At 43.3% G+C, this 17,544-nt stretch overlaps 1 protein-coding gene across 2 annotated transcripts in view; it reads right to left on the bottom strand.

Annotated features, from left to right (window-relative positions):
- Positions 1-17,544, bottom strand: part of COPG2 (COPI coat complex subunit gamma 2) — a 21,879-nt gene extending 4,335 nt beyond the window's left edge. The window contains exons 1-19 of one of the 2 annotated variants that reach the window (XM_074903563.1): positions 17,441-17,544; positions 16,304-16,356; positions 15,468-15,548; positions 14,513-14,584; positions 13,248-13,327; positions 12,334-12,409; positions 11,807-11,899; positions 10,583-10,669; positions 9,399-9,556; positions 8,605-8,738; positions 7,817-7,884; positions 6,996-7,184; positions 6,033-6,128; positions 5,386-5,629; positions 4,063-4,138; positions 2,208-2,311; positions 1,190-1,315; positions 436-498; positions 175-314 (exon numbers count right to left, since the gene is read on the bottom strand). In XM_074903563.1, the coding sequence (XP_074759664.1) occupies positions 175-314; positions 436-498; positions 1,190-1,315; positions 2,208-2,311; positions 4,063-4,138; positions 5,386-5,629; positions 6,033-6,128; positions 6,996-7,184; positions 7,817-7,884; positions 8,605-8,738; positions 9,399-9,556; positions 10,583-10,669; positions 11,807-11,899; positions 12,334-12,409; positions 13,248-13,327; positions 14,513-14,584; positions 15,468-15,548; positions 16,304-16,356; positions 17,441-17,477 (1,977 nt within the window). In that variant the 5' untranslated portion in view covers positions 17,478-17,544. Of the gene's footprint in view, positions 1-174; positions 315-435; positions 499-1,189; positions 1,316-2,207; positions 2,312-4,062; positions 4,139-5,385; positions 5,630-6,032; positions 6,129-6,995; positions 7,185-7,816; positions 7,885-8,604; positions 8,739-9,398; positions 9,557-10,582; positions 10,670-11,806; positions 11,900-12,017; positions 12,174-12,333; positions 12,410-13,247; positions 13,328-14,512; positions 14,585-15,467; positions 15,549-16,303; positions 16,357-17,440 lie in introns of those variants that run through there. The other variant, XM_074903564.1, reaches the window with a different exon arrangement.

The following is a 17,544-nucleotide window of genomic DNA, read 5'->3' as shown; positions in this document are numbered from 1 at the left end:
CCCATCCTTTTCTGATTGTTGAGGCAAGCAGCACACACCCTCTTAACTCAACCCTGAAAATCCCTTCAGAGAGAAGCTGTCCTCTCCAGGGCAGAGCAACAACACTGCTTACACTACACCCAGACATCATTAAGAGCCAACAACTATTGCACCAAAGCGTGTAACGTCACTCACCTGGAAAACAATGTGATTTGTGAACACGTGTTTAATACAACAAACAAAATACTCTGTTTCTGCTTCTGTGAGCTGCACTGGTTCTGAAGACTTGAATAACAGACCCAAGTTCTTAAACTCTGGAATGGCTGCCAGTTGTTCTGTGCAGAAAGGAAAAGAAGATGTCAGACACTTAGTGACAGCCTTGTTTATTGGCCACAGACCTGTGGGCAATCTTCCCAACAATTCAAGCGCTGGAGATCCACTGATCTTCTCTCCTACCTTGAAATATGTCCTGACGTGAAGGAGCAACTTTCTCAGGCTTGCTGGTCACTAGGGCAATCTCTGTGAAGAAAAAAAGCAAAGGTATTGTGCTGTCAACTACACAATGGAGGAGTTTCAAATGTTGTTCTATTTCCTCTAGAAATTCCTTAACTTCTGCTGCAAACCATTGCCAGACTGGTTCCTTGCACACACACACACACAAATATCTTTTCTGCAAGACAGTATTGGATTGTAAGGAAAGAAGAGATGTTTGAGTAATGATGAAGAAACCAGAATAGTCCAGAATAGCCAGCAAAAGAGTTGGAAGAAGGAGGAGAAGGGGAAAAAACCCAAAACAAACCTTTTCTCAAGAAGTTGAGCAAAGTCAAAATACAAGAATTGTGCAAAAACATGGAAGAAAGCCAGTGAAGTGACTAAGTGCTTCTGGAATGTACTATTTTCAAATATCTATGAACTAATAAATTCTGATTGTGTACAAACTCCTCTCTGGAAACAAGATCAACAAAAGAAATAACGACATTCTTGCTAATCCATATTTCTTTATAAGAAGGCTGTCTTCCTTTATCTGTGAAGGATTGGGCAGGCTTGCTTCTGCAAAGCCAGTGACACTGTAACCTGTGGGGCTGAGCCACCTCCAGTCTTGGCCTGACCCTACGAGCATGGCAGCCAGTTTACAGACATCAAGTGTCATTACGGCCACCTGAACGCTTAGAGCTGGGCCTACAGCTTATTTCAATGAAGGCTGAGTTACCTGCTTTCTGTTCAAAGATTGGTGCAGTAGCTAGTGGAACTGTTTTCATATCAAAAGGTTTGTCAGAAGGCTCCAGGGTATATTGGTGCAGGGCTTTCTCCATCCCAGGAACAGAGACGGTCAACCCTGCAAAGTAGAAGCACGGGCAGAAAAAAAAAATTTAATAGCAGGAACTGTTAGAGGCCTCCAGGCACCATGATACAGGTTTCTCAAATGAACAGTGCAAATTTTGGCTTGCTCACTGCACCAAAAGCAGTAAGCTGGCAGAGTCTGAAAAAAAAAAAAAACAACACTTAACTGTGTCTCATTACCTCCCTCTTACGATACAAACTAGGAAGATTATTTGAAGAGCTCTTCTCTGTAGTCTGTCCGTTAGTTCACACTGCAGAGAAAAGCTCTAGTGAGGAATCTATCAGCTAGATAGATGTGGTTTGGACTTTGACTAATAAAAAGCTGGAGAAGCACTAAAATTTCTCAGTAAACACAAAACACACATGCTAAGTACTTCAGGATACTGGATAGAATAAAAAAACTGCTCTGAAGGTAACAGAGGAAGTTGCCATTTCAGAGTGTACTGCAGTCTAAGCAGTTCACTCAGGAAAAGTCCTCCTGCAGTAGTCTTAAATATGTTAAATATTCTGCTTGCATGAACTTGCAACTACAACATTTTTACAGCCAGTTCTGGCAACAAGATGTGCCATCCTCATTTTATAACGGAGGGGGTGGAGGAAAGATTAAGAAAATTGCTCAAGTGAAGGAAGAGGCAATGATAAAAAAAGTCCAACCCATACTCCTGCTCCACTTCCTAGACAATTCTTCCCATATTTTGATAAATCTGCCATTCTCAGTTAGCACAAGTGCTTTGCAGGTTTGCAGGCAGAAAAAACACAGAGTTCTGTCCTTTCTAGTTATTCTGACCCAAGTTACACTACAGAAAACTATCCTTACAGCAGCAAAGCCCACCTGTAACACAGAATGTGAAATAACAGCTCAGACTTCTTTCTATTTTATTACTGACCGTTAAAAATATAGGCAGCATTCAGTGCTATCTGTCTCTGCTGCAGTACGTTCAAGTAGAACGTTGCTCTGTCCCGAACTTCATCATCGCTGTCCATCATGCATCTGTTTAGGGCAACAAGAGGACAGGAGTCAGCCAGCTCAGTGCTAAAACCAGCACCAACAAGACTGGACTCAATACTTCGATGAGAGTCTGAGCTCTCTCAATAGATTTCCCAATTATGCAAAAAAAAAGGGTGTTCGTACAACGCAGCAATTAAAGTTTATATGCAAGCGTCACATCAGAAAACTAAGATTAGAGGAGGTGTGTATGTGAATTGTTAACACCATGCACCCTTGCTAAATTATAAAACATACACCTGTATTTTATGGCTAATAATTCCAACAGGCACCATACAGTTGTAGGTTTGGGGTTTTTAACAGCATTCTTCCACAACAGAACAAAAGCAGAAGAAACAGACAGATTACAAAACTAAACATGTTAAGGGTGCTTTCTGTTTCAGCCTGAAAAAAGGCTGTGTGCTCAAGTTTTTCAACTATAGCAAGTGGTTTATACAGAGAGTTTCCTTCCTGGCAACTTCCCTCCCTCTCCACATCGCTCAAGCTACTTCTCGCAGTTGAAATTCACTTGCACCTACATTGAGGTTGCCTTCTGCTCAAGCAGTTCATAATCTGAATTATTCTTCTCCCCACAGAAGCCAGACATGGCACAGGTTTACACCATAGTGATAGAGAAATGAAGAACATGATATTTATGGTACTGACAATTTAAGGAGGCTGAATGGTTTTAACCAGAGACATGAACCTGTGAAGTGGCAACACCTGAGATCACCACTCAACCATACACAAAAGCTATTTATGAGTAACATAGAAATACATTTTCTTGCTTCAAGTGATGCAAAAAAAGTGCTAAACTACTGCATATTTATTACCCACCGCGGAATGTTCTCAGACCAGATTACAGAATCCCAGAACCATCCGGGTTGGAAAAGCCCTCGCAGCTCCTCCAGCCCCACCATGACCCTCCCCCTGACCGTTCCCAACTCCCCCAGATCCCTCAGCGCTGGCTCAGCCCGACTCTTCAACCCCTCCAGGGATCCCGGGGACTCCCCCCTGCCCTGGGCAGCCCATTCCAAGGCCCAACAGCCCCTTCTGCACAGAAATCCTTCCTCAGAGCCAGCCTGACCCTGCCCTGGGCAGCTTGAGGCCATTCCCTCGGGGCCTGGCGCTGGCGCCTTGGCTCCAGAGACTCATCCCCCCTCTCTGCCCCCTCCTGGCAGGGAGTTGCAGAGGGCCAGGAGGTCTCCCCTCAGCCTCCTCTTCTCCAGACTGAACCCCCCCAGTTCCCCCAGCCGCTCCCCAGCAGACCTGTGCTCCAGACCCTGCCCCAGCTCCGTTGCCCTTCTCTGGCCACGCTCGAGTCATTCAATGGCCTTTTTGGGGTGAGGGGCCCAAAACTGAACCCCCTCAGCGAGGGGCGGCCTCCCCAGTGCCGAGCCCAGGGCTCAGATCCCTTCCCTGTCCCTGCTGGCCACGCCAGTGCTGACACAAGCCAGGATGCCATTGCCCTCCTTGGCCCCCGGGGCACACTGCTGGCTCCTGTTCAGCTGGCTGGCAATCAACACTGTCAATTACCATTTAATGTTTTTATGATTAAATCACATCTTTTATTTTCTTATCTCCAGCACTGCTGTGCTCCCTCCAGACAGGAAGGAAAGGCTGAAGACAGCCAGCCATCTCTCAACTCCTCAACTGATATGTTGTGAGACCTAAACCTGGTCTGACCTTGATTCTGTGGAGACAGACCACCCAGTGTCACCCACAAACTCAGCCCATGCCCAGCCATACCCACTCACCTCTGCAAAAGCACCAAGATGCTCGGAAGAAGATTCTCATTCTGGGCACCAAACTTTGCTAGTGCACTTACAGCAGCTAGAGAAGAAAAATGGGGAGATGTCAGAGGTGCTCAAGTGACAGGCAAACACATTCTCAGAGTCAGAATGAAAGCACTGCGCGTACCATTGTCCTGAAGTTCCAATGTACACACGTTTTCACTTCCACACCATAACCTTCTAGTTATGGAAAGACTAAACTACTTCTGTGTTCTCAAAATAGTTTTGTAGCAAGCAATAACAAAACAACACCAGCTTAACAGCCCTGCAACTCTTCTCTGAGAGAACTCTCTATCAGATCAGGTTAGTTCAAGCTCCACGGCTCACTGCAGTTGTCAGCCCCTCTGCCATCAGCTGTAGCTCACACCCCCAGAGAAATCTGTTTTCCACACACAAGGGTGACGCATGTCCAGTGGCAGCCAGGGTCAGACTGCACCCTGCGACTTTGTAAGGAGTTGAATCTCTCAGCAACCATTCAGAGCTGCCTGCCCAAACTAATCCTGTTTCAGCTCAGCATCAGCTTGAAGAAATTCCATGTATAGAAAGAAGAAAAAGGTCTATAAGGACGTACAAGCTTTATGGCCTTGGCAGTTAAAAAAGAATCCATTTTTTCACCATGACAAAGTTTCTAGACAGCATATGCTCTCTGGAGGATGCTCTTCATGTGCTCCTAGGTCACAATTAGGAAACTGTGACCAAAAGTCAAATGCAATCCGGATCATACTATATCTGTGAGCTTGTTTTTCTTCCTCTCTCCCAGTAGTACTTCCTCTTCTAACAGGCAGGAGATCAAGCCGATGCTGACATCCCTCCAAAGTCACGTCTCAAGCATGAAAATAAGCTGAACACCCTAAAGGGTTTGTTGCAAAGGCTCCACAGGAAGGAATTATCAGTCTGCAACACGATTCCAAGGAAGAATCCTTGTCTTGTGTGGGGAGATTTCCTCAGAGATGATAGACTATAACAGACAATGCCGTTAAATAGGGAACTAGCAACATCCCCTCCTCATGGATTACCTCCTGCCTTCTAGGAGACATTCAAAGAAGGGACTAGAAGCTAATATATTGCTCATGTTCTGTGAAGCAGGAGGACCAAGGCCTGATGCTAAGATGATACGAGGAGTTTAATTTTTTATCCTGCAACTTGTTTATCTCACAGCTAATGCACAAAGATCTAGCTCTTCACAGTGGAGCAACTGTTGCCTCTCCTCCCCAAACTCAGTTTTGGGCTTGAAATTTCTAGCAGAGCTCAGATATGAAACCATCAAGCATTTTGAGCTGAACTTACCAGCCCTCACAGCCTCGTTCTCCAGCACCACCCTGTTGAATATGAAGCGGATGTACTTGGATGGGGACGGAGTCCTCGGCCCCTCTTTCCCGAGGAGGTGCAGGATCTTTGTGGCTAGGACAGTGTGTTCGCAGTCTTCAATGAACTCGCAGAGGTGAGCCAAGCCTGATTCCTTACTCTCAGGATTCTCCTCGATGATGCTGATTATACAGTCCACAATGGCTCGCTTGTACTCAAAGCCACCCTGGGAAAGGCAAATCAAGGACACTGACCTGGCAGGCAGAGCTCAGACTGCAGCGCTGCTCACTTCCCCTCATGCTTCGATTAATTCTTTCCATTGAGGAAAAACAAGCATTTGTACATAAAAAAAGAAAAGAGAAGGTGTGCTGGATGATCGAACAGGGTCTTCCCAGTCCCCCCTGACCCATACAGGCACAACATCTGAGCCCCTCTTCAGCCCAGTTTTTGATGTACCAGCTCTAACTCATAAGCACATTTCAGACAGGTCTGACCCATGAGATAAACAAGGTCTTGGCCATCAGTCAGGCCCCATCACTGCTGTGAACCCACTGACAGATGACAGAAGAGAGCCCTCCTATCATCAGAGCTACCTGCCAATAACTGCACAAAGTAAGTTTCACACATACATCATCCCTGAGCATGTTGGAGAGGAAGGTCATCATGACGCTGTGCTTCCGCGGGTACTTCTGGCACAAAGCACTGATAGCCTGTACTACCACTACCTGCAAAACGACAGAGAAGGATGTTAGTCATGTGCATTTATTTTTCTATGAAAAAACACAGGCTTGTTGCTATCTCAAGTTGTCACCTTGGTAGATTAAATTCCTGTAGAAGGATAAAACCAGGCAGTGGACTGTCAGCGCGAGCGTGTTAACAACCCTGGGCTAGCACGCTGCAAGACCTGGCTCTGCTAGAGGGACTGTATTTAGGACAGACTAAATTAATTCAAAGGCCTCCCCTCCCTCCTGCCCAGTGATGATCCTCACCTAAGTCTACCTTAACTTGTTGCATTTTGTCATTAAAACTCTTTGCAATTTTAAACTTGCCTAATACTTATTTCCTCTTCTCATAAAAATCAGGAACTTGAGACCACTGCACACTAGTGGACATTGACTTTGTAGAGACATGCTACGCTCCTCAAGGTAACTCCATGGTGTAAAAGGAACAGGTAGAAGAGAACTACCATCCTTAATCAAGTTATTACCCCAGTTCATAACGATTACATTTGACAAACTAGGTAGAAATTTACAGTTCACACTATGTATCAAACTGAAGAGACGTAGACTCCATCAGAAGAGTTAAAATCCCCCTTCCTGACCAAAGAGGCAACCAGAAGGCAGTACAAGGTTTTGCAGGACACTGCACAGGAGCCAGGAATCCACCAAACGACATTTATCCTTTCTTGGAGTGATGGGAGGAAATGACAGAGTCTAAGTTAGAAAGCAGAGGACTACACCTTTGGAATTTCAAGCTGGCTTTGCTCTATCCGATTAAGTCACTGAAGGATTAACAAACGGGAAAAGCTTCATAAAAACAAGAATGGGAGAAAAACCTGCAGCTGGAAAGAGCAGAGGCCTCCAATGCCACACCTTAAACTCATCTGATATTTCTGACACGAAGGAAGAGATCTGTTTCATGAGCCTGTCTACACTGCTCTCGCTGCCTGTCTTCAGCAGCGTGGTGATGGCGAGGGTAGCGATACTGCGGTTGGAGTCAGTGATGAGGTTTTCCAGGTCCAGGTTGCAGGCAGTGACTGCAGACGGATGTTTCATGGCCACCTGTAAAGGAAATGATTCCAAAATTAATGGGGGGGTGGGGGTGTGTGTGTGTGTTAATAACATCTTACAACTCAAAAGTTTTCGATGGGGCAAGATTTAAAACCATTTTTTATTTGTATTTTTTCTCGTTATCACTCTGTTCTGTAAGGATTGTAACTATACCTACATCGTATGAGGGCTGGCAAGATGCCATCAAAGCTCAGGTTCTTTTGTTTCAGCCTTTCAAATGAACTGTAAGTTACAGCTCACGGGTTTGACAGTCACGAACTGCTTCCGCAGCTTTGAAATCAGAATGTTATCTCCTTCACACACATCCTATTCACGCTTTTTATAGTATTAAACATCTGGAACTCTGCTTCCTTACAGCTGAAAGCTCACAAGTTACTCAACCACAGCTTGGTATAGCCCTGTGGTCCAGAAATGAACAGAAATAGCTTGAGTGTAAAAAAGATTTCTGTCACACCATGAGATCTGGCATGGAAAAGCTAATTCTCCAGCATGGAGTATTTCCAAATACAGTAACCACAAGAGGAGTCGCTCTACCTTAGGTAACACAGCATTAGGCACTGAAGCCTGGCCTCCTCTGAAGCTCAAAGATTTCTGCTCGTTTAGAGGGTTTTGGAAACACTCACTTTATTAAGGGTCCGTACAGCTGCGTATCTCAAGACAGGTTTGGGAGAACTACAGAAAAGCTGCAGCACTGAAAAATAATAAGAAAAAAAATAATCAAAAGAAATAACTCACAACAAAACATTACGGAGTTGACACTGTTTCACAAAACCCAGCTCCCAGTACTGCAATTCCAGGGCCCTGTAATGTCTGGGGAGCAGAAGGTGAGAGCCTTCCAGATGAGGAAAGGGAAACTGCTTTGTGCCAGCACTTTGATATTGAGAGGTGCAAACAATTTAGTCTGAATTCACCACAGAAAACCAGATACGGTCTTTTTCAAAGAAAGGGAATAGAGAGGAAAGTCTAATGTATCTTATTTCAACTACATGCTGCTAAATATTCATGCAGCTCCATCCATAATTTATCACTCGCTCCACAAGCAAGCTAAAAATAACCTCCTGTTTTTCATCTTATATCAATAATAGGGGGTTTGTGTAGTCACCTGTGGCACATCTGTGCGATCAAGTTCTTCTCTGCCTTCACTCCCACCCCAATTTCCTGCAGCTGGAAAAAGGCAAGAGTCACCCCGTGCCACCTCTAGTGCCCTTTCCCCAAAGCTCTGGATTAAACGAGGAAAAGGGATCAATGTGCTTGGAATCCAGAAAGGGATCCAAAAGTCCCCTAACCTGGGGACAATCAGAAAAATCAGATTTTTAGCCCAGTATTTTAATTATACCGTACTGTCTTTGATGTGCTTTACAACCCTTTTTTTTTCAGCTGTGCTGGCGGTACAAAGGACTCTGTGACCAACCTGAAACAGCCGGTGCCAGCTCCCGGGCTGTGCAGTTTGGGAGATGGATGATTGCAGAAGCAGCTTCGTAAATAACCATTTCATGCTTATTCCGCAGACAGCTCTCAATGAAGTCAAAGAGTGGACTTTCATGGCTACAAACAGAAAACATTTCACAGCGTGATGCTGAATTACATACAAACCACTAAAAGGACATTTCTGGGAACTGGACAGAAACCACAGCTACTGCACTGGTTTTCAGGCTTCCTACGCCATCATGTCACTTGACTCATACCTGAACTCTAAACTTTATTATTATTCTATTCATCTTTACATTACCTTCTTCAAGCTAGAAATGCTGCATTCTAGAAATAAATACATTACTATTAATCACATACCACCAGCAAAAATTCCCACTTGATGAAAGAATTTTATCAGGAGGTGAGTTTCTCGGATAACTACACCCTCTTCTGTGAGTATGAGAGATCCTGTGGTTTATATCCCCACAATATAGGTAGAGCCTTATTGCGTTTGGAATACATCTCACTAGACAAAGTATAAAATATTTCCAGAGATTATTTTGCAGTTTCAATCCTACTCTCAGCTAAATTTTGGCGGTGTGGTGCCAAAACAAAAATCCAAACCCTGCCACATGCAAGTCCACTCAGTTCTGTCCAGCATTCTGCTTCTACCTGCATTTTATTTTTAACACTGCAGTTCTGAGTGTAGATTTCCACAAACTTCAAAAAACGCGAATTTCCTAGCTACCATTTACCTCAAACTATAATTACCGTAATTCACATGCTGCCTCTTACCCCTCTTCAGATTCCTTCAAGAGTTTGCTTGCAATTCGGATCAGCATGCAGTAGGCAAACTGGGATTTCAGTCCAGATTTAGTGAATTTATTCAGCATCTTGGAAACTGCAAGGCGATCATTTTTTCTAAGGTGATAGAGCAGCCCCAAAGCATGATACTAGGAAATCAGAAACAGAGATGTGCAGGTATTGAATACACACTGCAGCTGGGAAAGCCAGGATGTAAGACATGAGAGGGCTAATAACTGCTGTTTGCTAGCAGAAATACTTTCTAACCTCAAATGATCTAAATTTCCTGACAAGTTACAAAGACCTGCAATATTTCCTTCCCCTTCCTGTTTACCAGGAGAGAGCCTCAACATATTTCTGAAGATCGAAAGTGCCATGAAGTTAGTTTACTCCCTTTTCTCCCCATTAAGTGTCAGAACTGAAAAGGCTTCGGCTTACTAAATTATACTGCCCGGTAACACTTGCATTTCTAGTACACTCAACATCCCAAGGCCTTTAAATGTCAGCTGACCTTACAAAAATCCTTGAGGCATTTATGGTGAAAGTACAACGGAACATTTCTAGTTGTTTGGGGTTTTTTTTCCGTAAGACTGATTCACAGTAAGACTTAACGAAGCGGCTAACTGGGCAAGAACAAAGCTGATTTTACAGACTCATTTGTGATTGTTAGTCTGTAACACTGACTGAAGATACAGAATACCTTCATTTCCACAATTCTGGAAGATCTGTGCAAAGATTCTGCTAATATGGATATCCTACTGATATTCAGGCTAATCTCTGTGGTCCTGTAGCACGTGGTGAATTTTCTGAAGCCAAGACATGAGATGTTGGTGTTCTGTCAGTCAGTGAGAATTTTTAAGTGTTTTGAAAATTCAGATTCAAAGCCCTTCTGCAACTACTGTGAAACAGCCAGGAGCATCCCAGCTATCCAAAGGGTAGCAGGGAAAGGGCAGAGGACTGCACTAAAGAGCCAGCTCTTAATTATGAATCTTTCACTGGGATCATGGAGAAACCCATAGTTTTTTGAAGCAGTTGTTTCCCTCAAGTCACAATTCTTGTTTTTAAAAGAATAAGGAAAAAAGGAAAATCAGTTACTTTTTCTAGGGTTATCTTAAGAACTCACAGAGTACCATTAAAACCCTGTAGTTTCCCAGGGCGACCACCCTCAAACATACCTGCACCATGATGTTGTCACTGGAAGCTGCTTCTTGAGCTTCGTTGATCCACCGTTTGACTACGTCATAACTGATCTTCATCATATGCTGGAAGAAGCCACAAATTGAGACTGCAGACAGACTAACATTAGAAGCACAGTGAAGTACCATGAGCCTTGTTTTCAATTTTAAAGTTTACAAACTTTGAGACGAGACAGGGCTTTGATGCATGCTACAGGTAACAAAGAATAACTCCCAAATATATGGTTTGTATGGATGCACTTGTTTCAATAGAGAGAAACAAAAACTCTCCGAGTTACTTTTACGTTCAAACAAGACAGAAGACAGTACTAGGGCAATTCACCTGCCTATGGTTGGTGCAGCAGGAAGACTTCAGTTCTCAGCATTAAAACAACTTTGTTTGCACCCTCAGGGCCCTAACACAGGCTCTACTCTACCTCATCAGCTGGACCTCTTGTCTCCTGCCTTCTCAATTTACCAGTGCAGCCAGTCTCTTTATCCTATGCACCCATAAACCACTGTTTTTTCTTACATTGCCGTCTCAGACTACCATGCTTTCACTATTCTCCTCTCCAATAAAAATATTAATCTAACAAGATCTTTCCTAGCTTTTTCTCGCAAACAAGGGAGAGAAAAAACAGCGACCTTATTCATCTTGCCCTCCTACTGCATATCAGCAAAAGGAATCTTGTATAGCAGGCTTACCAGAGCAGCAATTGCATGGATTTTTGCCAAGCACAAGGCAGACTGCTCTTATTGCCCTGTTACAGAACTAGATGCTCTTTCGGGGTCATCAGTGTTAGTTCTTCCACAGGACAGAACAGGTTGTTTCTACTTACTCTCACCAAGCTGATAAGCACTTTCACAGTCATCAGTGTGCTTCACTTTCCAAACCAGACAAGGCCCCTCCCCAGATAAATTAATCTTCTACATCAGCTGCATAAGGAGGTGACCGAGTGTTTTTCATTTAAAATTATTAAAAATTATGTATTCTAAAGCAGGAGCACATTAAGGAAGGAGTCTGAGAAGGCAATCTGCTTGAGAGGAAGGAAACTCCACTACTACTTTTTGTTTATTTTCCAGTGAGGAGATGAAGTCATCTCAAAGGAAAAGGATATGAAGAAAGAAAAAAACAAAGGCCAGGCAGAGTTATAAATGCAGCAGACTAGTCTTCCCAGCCTCAACACAATGCACAGATTTACAAGAATCTACTGCTTTACTCACTAAGGAAGACACCAGTGCAGAACTAGACACACTGGGGACTTTGTCCACAATGGCTTGCTTCATGTATCTCTCAATGGCTTGTAACATCGTACCCTGTGAAAGGGAAAAAGAAAAGAAACTTTGGAAGCAGAGCATAAAAGCAGTATAAGGCAAAAAATACATGTACAGCACATTAAGAAGGCCCTCAAAAAAAAAAAAAAACCAAACCAACTTGAGCTACTTCTGAAAAAGTTCTGTAAGGGAAAGGATTATCAGCTGCACAGTCCTGAAGGTTGAGTGACGTGATCAAAGTCTACAGCAAAGCAACCTCAGATCAGAAACTAGAGCTCCGAAGCTCCTGCCTTCTAACTCCACGATTACAGTGCTACAGCTCCACAGAGCTCCTGACACCCGCCGAGGGCTTCAGCGCAGTCCTTCCTAAAGCAGCAGTTCCGTTACTACTATAAAAATACACCCTGCGAGAGTCATTCTTCTATTTTAAATGCACTCATCACCTCTCCCACAACAGTGATGTGATTTGTACTTACATCAGTGATCCTGCAGAGCGCTCTGATAGCTGGGCCTCGGTATACATCCTCCTTCCCTGTCATGTCTTTGGTCAAACTAGAATAATCAAAAGACACCCTGTTAACATTTCTTTAGTGTCTCGATGTCTTGCTCCTTTTGTAACATTCATCTCATCTCATTTCATTTAGCTCTTCTTCCAGCTGCTACCACATAACTGCTAAGCTCTAGTATTGGCTAGAAATGACTTCTTAGTAATTAGCTGCTTGAAAAATTAATAACAACAGATTCTGTGGAAATACAGAACAGTACAAAATGCATAGTCTGTAGTATTGTTTTGCCATAGGCCTGGTTTACTTAACACCACCACTAAGGAGGACAATGGCTGAGCTCATTCTAACACATGAAATTTTGGTTTAGATAACAGCAAAGTTCAGTTTGCTGAACAGCTTTAAAAAAAAAAAAATAAAGCAATTGCTTAGCACAAGCCACAGATCCAATTTTTGCCCTCGCAACAACTGTAATGTCTATTCTGTAGCCAAAAAAATTGATGTTCAGTTGAACTGAACTGAGCTTTGCTCCGCTCTTCCCTAACTGCCCTGACAGAGAAGTGAAACAGGAATCACAGCCGAAGCTTTCGCAAAACCATCAAGCGCCAAGAATTTAAAGAAACGAAACAAACCCAAGAAAACCAAGTAGCAACCAACAGATAAACTGTAGGCAAGCCTCTTGCTTTTTTTAGAAAAGCCTAATAACACAGAAGGAAGAAATTAACACTTCATATGGTGACACATACTCTGTATCATGGAACAATTTGTCTTCCCTTACTGTATTCTTTAGAATAATTACAAAAAAACCCCACAGCAACTAAAACAAACTTAAGATGGAGCTACTTATTTCAGAGCTCCAATACTGTGTTTTCTGTAGGTTCTATTACCTGCTCGTGACAATGATGACGTCCTCAGAAATATTGGCCATCTCTTTGATAGTAAAGTAACACATTCTTCTAAGGGTTTGCTGTGAAAGAGTATTGCAGAAAACCATTAAACTCCACGGCAATCATGAATAAACACTTCCTAGAAGTTTTAAAAGTTAATTAGAAGTTAAATATTAACTTCAAATTTAAATAAGCTTTTAAATAGGGCACCCTCTTTCCCCACTTCTCTACAGAGCTACAAGCACACAAGTAAAACCATGTTTGGTGACTGGATAACAGCCTTATCCCCTGTTATCAAACAAACCAGGAGAAAAATAAGAGATATATATCTTGTAACATGGCAAGACTAAAAACCAAATCCACCTGTTAATTATGAAAGAAGTGATACATCAGGCAGAAGCCTTCCAATTACCAGTTAAAAGCTTTAAAAATAACTTCTCATCTATTTGTTACTGTAAAAGAAAAATAGAAATACACAAAGACCACTGGGACTTTAGTTCTTCAGTAGCAAATGATGTATTTACATTTAAAAAACCCCCAAAATCTACTTTTTAAAAGGTGGATGTGAGGAAGGTCTCAAACACTGTACTTCAAAATTTTCATTCCATCTTTAAACAGTTACACAGGCAACTTTCCTCGGCCAAATCTCTAAAAACCTGAAGTGCTAGTTCGTTTTTAACAAAAATTAATGAGACCCATCACCTGGAGCACACTTCCCCCAGTTCTTACACTGTCTGCAAAAGAGGTCAGAGAAGGACTTTACACTGAGGAAAGTCCAAAGTTTAATCCAGCATTTTTAGGATGTTCTCATCCCTCAACTCCATGCTGATTCATCAGTAGAGCAAGTTGTTCTAGGGAATAGCAGTATTTGAACTACAGGCAACTTTTAAATTCTATTTTGAGTTAAGCAGATGGGGGTTATTTGCAAGTGTAAGAAACAGTCATAACATTATACCGATTTGTATATTAATATACCGATCTGCATATTAAGTGATCACTCACATTCTTTACAACAGTAATTGAACTCATTAAAAAAACCCAAAAAACCAAACAACACACCATGAAAACCAACCTGCAGAAGGAACCACGTTAATATTCAGTCATTTGTTTCCAAACCCTGAATTACCTTCAGCAAGTACTCTGCATGCAGAGCTTATCCTCTGAGGTATTTGCCTCACCCTCCTCCCACATCCCAATATCCAACTGCTTTGTCATTACTGCAAATCCAGACAAAACCAGGGAGGCAGCAAGTTGTAGGTACTTACGTCATTAGATTGAAATAATCTGGTCATTGCAAAAAAGGCTTCTGTGGCTTCAGTGGTTCCAAAGTGTTCACCCTGAAAATAGCATAAAAGCAGCGAGAGAAAAAACACCGTCGTTATCTGGCCACCTCCACCGTTCAGTCCCCACTTGCAATAACTACTTGGACATGAAGAATCTTTTCTATGAAGACTTTTTCTTGTGTGAGAAACAGTCTCTCCCTCACCTTGTGTCTCCTGGGGTGTACATGCCAAGTTTACCACTATCATCTTCTTGGTTTCAATATAAATGCTCTCCACGGTGGTACATAATGTTTGGTAGAATAGTTTAGTCTGTGTTCCCTCTTTTGACATTAGTGTATCAGCAGTTGGGTTTGTGTCATGCTTGTTAACCAGAAGGATCCCCTTGCTTAGAAGGGATCTACTTAAAGATGACTGGAGTCAATTAAGACTGAAGAGCATAGAACCTCCCCCAATTGATTGTAACTCCATGTTAAACACTGCCTGACGTGCAGGAAATCTGATCTGTGTGGACACCTAAAGAAAATCTCCTTCCTTATCACACTTCCAACTTCTCCCTGAACAAAGACACCTTCCATTTCATCACTTCCTGGCCTGTGTTCTTACCTCACCTCACTTATTCCTACTTTATCTGGGCAAACACAAGTTGCTTTTGAATTGCACAGTGCTGCAGTGATCACAGACCAACCAGCAGCTCTCACTTGGCACGCAGAGAAAAAAAAAAAAGTCTTAAAAGCTTCAATAACACATACCCCCCTCGCCTTAGTGGCAAAATTGGAAGGGACAGCATAACACTACAGCAAAACCACTCCATTTCTGATCTCTGCAAAAGCTACCTCCCAAACGTGACACGAAGAGGTGTAAGACTTTCACATGGACAATTATCAGAAATTAGCCTCAGGAATATTCATTCTGACTGGGAAGAAATGATAACAGTTACCTGGTTCAGCAAGTAAAGGATCTTGGTAAGGATGTGCAGACATCTTCGTGGATTTATAGGAGTCTCGTTAAAGATACGTGCCTACAAACACAGCATAAATACCATATTACAGTGTAACCCAACAATAATCATTTCTCTTTCACCACGAAAAGTAAAGCAACTTGTTTTCAACTAAGCAGCTTATAACTTTTTTTCATTCTAAAAATGTGTCCCAATGAGTGTACTCCTGTTATTCAGCTCATGCATGTTTAGTTTGCTGGATGGGCAGCAACCTGAACAAAGGACAATAACCTGGTTTACCATCTGGAACTAGCAAAAATACTTTAAAATAAAAATTTAACAACTTAATTCTTTCTGTAGCGTCTGTAGCCCAAACACTACATAGCACTAGTATGTAGGAACACAAAACTGAAGTTACTAAGTTCCTACTTATAGCTCTTTGCACCCACCAAAATTCCCCATTCTTTAACCACACGTTCACCTCGCCACTTGCTATCATTCTCTGAGTACACAAGAAGAAGCAGGAAAACCTGTTACACAGTACGTTGAAGGAGCACAGGAAAACAGGCAGATCACCTCTTCAAAAAGAGCACACTGAGATCCTGCATGTCCACATGGAATGCAGAAGCCACATCTAATCTAATTACCACACATAAACCCAACAGAGTAATTTGATATGCACTTAATTTACATATCCTGTGATTTTAAATAAACGATACGAATTTAACCATTCACATTTTCCAAGAGTTGCACAATAAAACTTCCTTAAGCTGCTAATGCTTCCTGAAGAAAAAAAGAATATGTGTTAACCAGTATTATACTATGATGATTCATACCTCCTGAAGCACAGCACTCTTCTCCAAATGCTGGAAAGGATTCGAGCCGCTACCTGAGGAACAAAAAAGATACAGAAATGCATTCTTCACAAAACCCAGTGGAACTGAACATGCAGGAACAGCCCCTAAACTTTACAAAAACACCTCAATGCTACCGTGACATTCCTCTTGGAATAACTGATGTTCTCCATCAACAAATTTGAATTCACTTTCTTAAATTGTATGTTCAGAATTACAGAAAAAGCAGTGGGGTACTTTCAACATAGCTGGAACGTGAGGAAGAAGAAAGGAAATTTGTCTTAATACTCCCTTTACATAAAACTATTTTTTTTCCCTCAAATTTTTACTCCTTCAGGCGCAGAGAGCACTGAAGACATCAGGGCAGAGCTAATTATCAGAATCTGAAATAGAAGTGTATTGATCAATGCACCACTAAAAGAGGCTACTCAGCAAACAAAAACAGTCTGCCTGCTGCACATCACAAAATCGTTACCACTAGGCTATCTCCGTATTCTAAATTCTCAGCCTTTTATCAGCTCAGATCCAGGCGTTGAGGGTAATTAATTTCTTGCAGATGACACATCTCTGTCAGCAGCATCCAGAGACCAGCCTTCTAATCCACATACACTGTGAAACAGAGCCACCGTCACAGACACATAAATCCCTCCAAACCCTTACTGCTGCTTCTCACCCTCCTCCTCCAGCAGTAATTTTTCATTTTCAGTTCTCACATCCCAAAGACGCAACCGCTCCTGACACACAGCCCAAACCACAAAGTCTTGCGTGTGGGGACGGCTGCTGTCCCGCTGCCGGCCGAAGGAGCAGACCCCGCTCAGGCCCTGCGAGCACCGCTCCTACTCACCACGGCAAGGGCGGGAAGAGACCGCCAGCCGCCCGGGGCGGACCCTAGAGCCCGCGGACCATCCCGAGAGGCCCGGGGGAGGCTCCAAGGGAGGCCGGGGCAGAGGAAAGCAGGCGGAACTCCTTCCTCAGCGGCCGTTACCCCCCTCACCTCAGCGGCCGCTATAGGCCGCAGCACGCGCTGGGCGCCAAACGATCCCTGGCCTCAGGGCCGCACCGCCGTGCCCGCCCCTGGGCCCGCCCCCGGCTCCCTCTCCGGGGCCGCCAGCCCCGTACCGGACTCCTCGTCCTTCTTGTCAAACTTCTTAATCATGTCGCCGCCGGTCGCCCCCCTCCCTTGGAGCTGCACGGCCGCGGGAGCTCCCGCCGGAAGGCCCGCC

This window comes from Athene noctua, chromosome 3 (genome assembly GCF_965140245.1).
Source record: "Athene noctua chromosome 3, bAthNoc1.hap1.1, whole genome shotgun sequence".
Lineage (NCBI taxonomy): Eukaryota > Metazoa > Chordata > Aves > Strigiformes > Strigidae > Athene > Athene noctua.
The sequence above is the reverse complement of the archived record's forward strand: the minus strand, read 5'-3'. Positions and strand labels throughout refer to the sequence as shown.